This window comes from Helobdella robusta, assembly GCF_000326865.2.
Source record: "Helobdella robusta unplaced genomic scaffold HELROscaffold_65, whole genome shotgun sequence".
NCBI lineage: Eukaryota > Metazoa > Annelida > Clitellata > Rhynchobdellida > Glossiphoniidae > Helobdella > Helobdella robusta.
Genome location: NW_008705364.1, coordinates 465,043 through 468,829, shown reverse-complemented (window position 1 = coordinate 468,829; position 3,787 = coordinate 465,043). Strand labels below are relative to the sequence as shown.

General features: G+C 33.5%; 1 protein-coding gene across 1 annotated transcript; it reads left to right on the top strand.

The window, feature by feature from the left end:
- Positions 1 to 762: 762 nt before the first annotated feature.
- Positions 763 to 3,504, top strand: HELRODRAFT_180846 (hypothetical protein; the record flags this gene model as incomplete). Its single annotated transcript, XM_009030144.1, has 4 exons — positions 763 to 805; positions 1,046 to 1,176; positions 1,383 to 1,545; positions 2,669 to 3,504. The coding sequence occupies 4 exons, from the start codon at positions 763 to 765 to the stop codon at positions 3,502 to 3,504; spliced, it is 1,173 nt and encodes a 390-aa protein (XP_009028392.1).
- Between the last annotated feature and the right edge of the window lie 283 nt (positions 3,505 to 3,787).

Here is a 3,787-nt window from a genome sequence, read left to right as displayed (position 1 = left end):
CGAAAACCGACCGAGTAAAAAATTTGAAACGAAACTAACATCAACGTCGTCCCACTCATCTTCAGTTTCCGGAGCCGAACAGCAGGAGAAAAAATCAATAAACATAATTTAAATAAAAAGTTATTAAAAATTATTATGGATTTTTATTTAAGAATATAAATCATTAAGTTATATAATGCAATATGACTGAGAAATGTTAGAAAATCATAGAAAATGCAAAATTGAAAAGGTGCATAACGATACACGCGTAAAAGCTATGGAATGCCGAAATCGTTTTTAAATAAAAAATAATTTGCAATCGTAATGAAAAAGTAAAAATGGTACAAGAATAATCATTTGAACGTTTTTAATATAGCCTGTGCAATAATTTAATTTTATAAATTGTGGCACTGATTACCGCGGCTCATACAGAGTGTATCGAATGTTATAAACTATGATATATTTATATATATTGTTGCATGGTTTATGATGATTTTCAAATTAACTTTACACTTTTTCTATTATACGGTATACCATAAAAGTTTTTTATGGTAAATGCACACATAAAAATTAAGACATTGATGGAAAAAAACACCTCTAATATCAAAACTGCAAACAGTTTACCATAATTCTACTTAATTGTGCGAACATTTTTATTTAAGTTTCATTTTCATTTGCTAAAAGTAAATTTAGCGAACATTTTGCGCGAGATATTATTTTTATAAAAATTGTATTTGATTGAATAATTTTACAAACATTTTTAATTAGTAATTGTAAAAAAATATGCCACGAGGTATTTTAAAGAGTAAAGTTTGGAAATATGAAAGTAAATTTACGTTTTTTCGATCTCACTCTATCACTAACTTTTATTTTATTATAGATTTTTTATATTTACTAAGAAATGAATTATGAATTTGAAAAAGTTCTTTTAAGATATGGACCTTAACTAAAATTTTAAATCAAATCAATCTGAGATAAAATCATTTGAATAAAATTAAGTAGGACAAACCACAAACATAATGCTGCTAAACCAAAATGTTTAATTTTTAATAACTCCAAAACATAGATGATGGTCTAGGCAATCAACCTATTGAGTCAAGGTGGAAAAAATACTGGCTGGAGATCGATGATTATCATGGTAACCTGACATGGTACGAAAAGTTCAGGCCTTGTACATTTAGGTCCATTGAAATATCAGTTAGTAAGTTATCATAAATAATTTATTTATAAATTGTAAATTTATTATTTAATTAAAATAAAAGTAAAAAAATAGGTTTATTGTTTAATGTGCTATGATAACTCATTAAATTAAAAGTGAATTTTCGTTAATTATAACAATTCATTTCTATATTTTATAACAATTATTAAATTCATGAATAAATCTTTTCCAATAAATTTTCAAGAAAATTGTAAAATATTTCACGAATGGTGAGGATTGTGAATCTATACCTTCCTGCCCTGCCGTTCCTGAAAGTAAAACTTACCGAAACATGTTCGCCTTCCCAGAAGACATCGACAACGACCCAAACAAAATAGTGTTCTTTGTCGTTAGCAGACCACAGCATTGTAGGTTAGGATTAATTTTACCATGATATTAGATCAATGTTTACTGTTTGCTTTTTTTATATTTAAAAATTCTTTCCTAATTCTACAGGCTCTGGTCAGAAAAAATAAAGAATTATGTAAGTAGATGATTAATTTTATTATTAAAATTTGTGTGTGTGTGCATGTGTGCTAGAACTTGTATCATATTATCATTTACTAAACCAACAGCAGCAACAAGATGGTGCTGGTAACGATGATGATGATGTTGATGATGATTCCAGCAAAAAACAACCTTATCATAATGATGAAGAAGAGGATGGTGATAATGATGATGATGGTGATGATTACAATCCTCATCATCATAAACATCAACGGCATCATCATCATCCACCATTCAATGGTCATAAACAACGGCATCACCAACTTCTTTCAAATAATTATGATAACGGTGATGATATGGAACTCCAGTATCATGATTTTAAAGACCATGACTACAGGCATCCACCACAGCAGCTACAGCAGCCACCACAACGGCCACAACTTCCTGATAATGATTACATCAGACATCATCATCATCATGATCGTCATCTTCTTCTAGATGGCCGTGTTCAACCTCTCCATTATTATTCAATTGATGATGATGATGATTATGACGCTAGCAGTGCTGATTATGATGAGGAGGAGAAGAAGGAAGATGGTGGTGTTGGTGGTGGTAGAACTCATTATGGTGATAATCAGATTTTACTTCCACGTCAACATCAACGACAACAACATCATCTTCAAAAACAACAACAAAATCATCCTCAAATTCAACAACAACAACAAAATATGCAACAAAAATATATGCAGAAACAACAACATCCAAAACAACAACACCATCAACAACACCTTCAACCTAATCACTCACAGCAACATCAGCAACAACATCCCAAACGCAAACATCATCAATCATCATATTACAAGCAACAAGGTATGGTTTTTGTGGGATTGTATGGAGTTTCAACTATCAATAATTGTTTCTAGTATAGTATTAAATGCATGTGTACCCATATACACAAATAATACGCAATAATACCTAAATTGTATACACCAATACCCAATTAATACACCAATTATGTATAAAATTTTTCTCTAAAACTTACAGATAGAAAACAAACAGATAGAAACCGAACCAGCCAGGCAACTAATGAGGATTTATACGACGGTGATGTTGAGAATGTAGGAGCGGATAACACAAACCCGACATTGAAAGTTGGCTCTGCAGACGTTTGGCACCTGGTCGGCAAGCAGAATTATGGAGTTACTTCCTTGATTCCAAAGCACTCGCTTGATTTCCTCTGCATCCAAAATACAAAATTCGATAAGGGACATTTCAACACGCGCGCGCACGGCTGCAAGATGTTATCTCTTGGGGGCAAATCTAACTCGCCGTGTGTCGGTGTGATAATCAGCGAGAGATGGGTCAAACAAGTTTCAGAGTTCAAGTACATTGGCAAGGAAATTGTCGTAGTTAAGATAAAAGGCGATGCCATTTGTGTGCTGTCCGTCCAGTGTCCAAAGGTTTTAGAAGAGATTGAAAGGTTTAAGTTTTTTGAAAATTTAAGAGACTGTCTGAAATCTCTGATCGAGTTTGAGTTGATCATCATCTGCGGTGGGTTTGAAGGGCAGTCGTATATGGAGAAGGACGATCGTACTCCCATCCTCAGGGAAGGAATTAATAGCAGAGACGCTGGCATGCTACTGAAACTAATCAATGAAATGAACTTAACTCTGGAAAACACACACCTCCTCAATAGAAATTCATTCTCCAATGGCGATCTTTACAATTTCATTCTCACTCGCAACAATGGCGCAAATAAATTAGCCGAAGTACGTACCTGCTCCGAACTGCTTCTGCTGGGACACACGCTGTCGCTGGCTACTTTTGCCGGCGATTTTACCGTCAGCGGTCATTATTTCCGTAATGAAGATTCCGATTAGTCTCGTGTTTTATTCTTCAGTGAGGTCATCCGTGGTAGACTTCTGTGTCGGCATTTTGTCATGGGGCCATTTTCGTCATCGCCATCAGCTATGAGACTTTCTCCATTGTTTTTTATCTATTGATGTTCTGCATTTAGGATGTCACAGTAACCGATAAAGTGATGTTCTTTATTCTTTGTTGTGTTTTGAGTTTTGTTTCTTTACTTAAGGATGAACAGTTACGACGATTCATTTATAGTTTTGCTATTATTATCGCTACCACTAATGCTGCTATATATAGAAG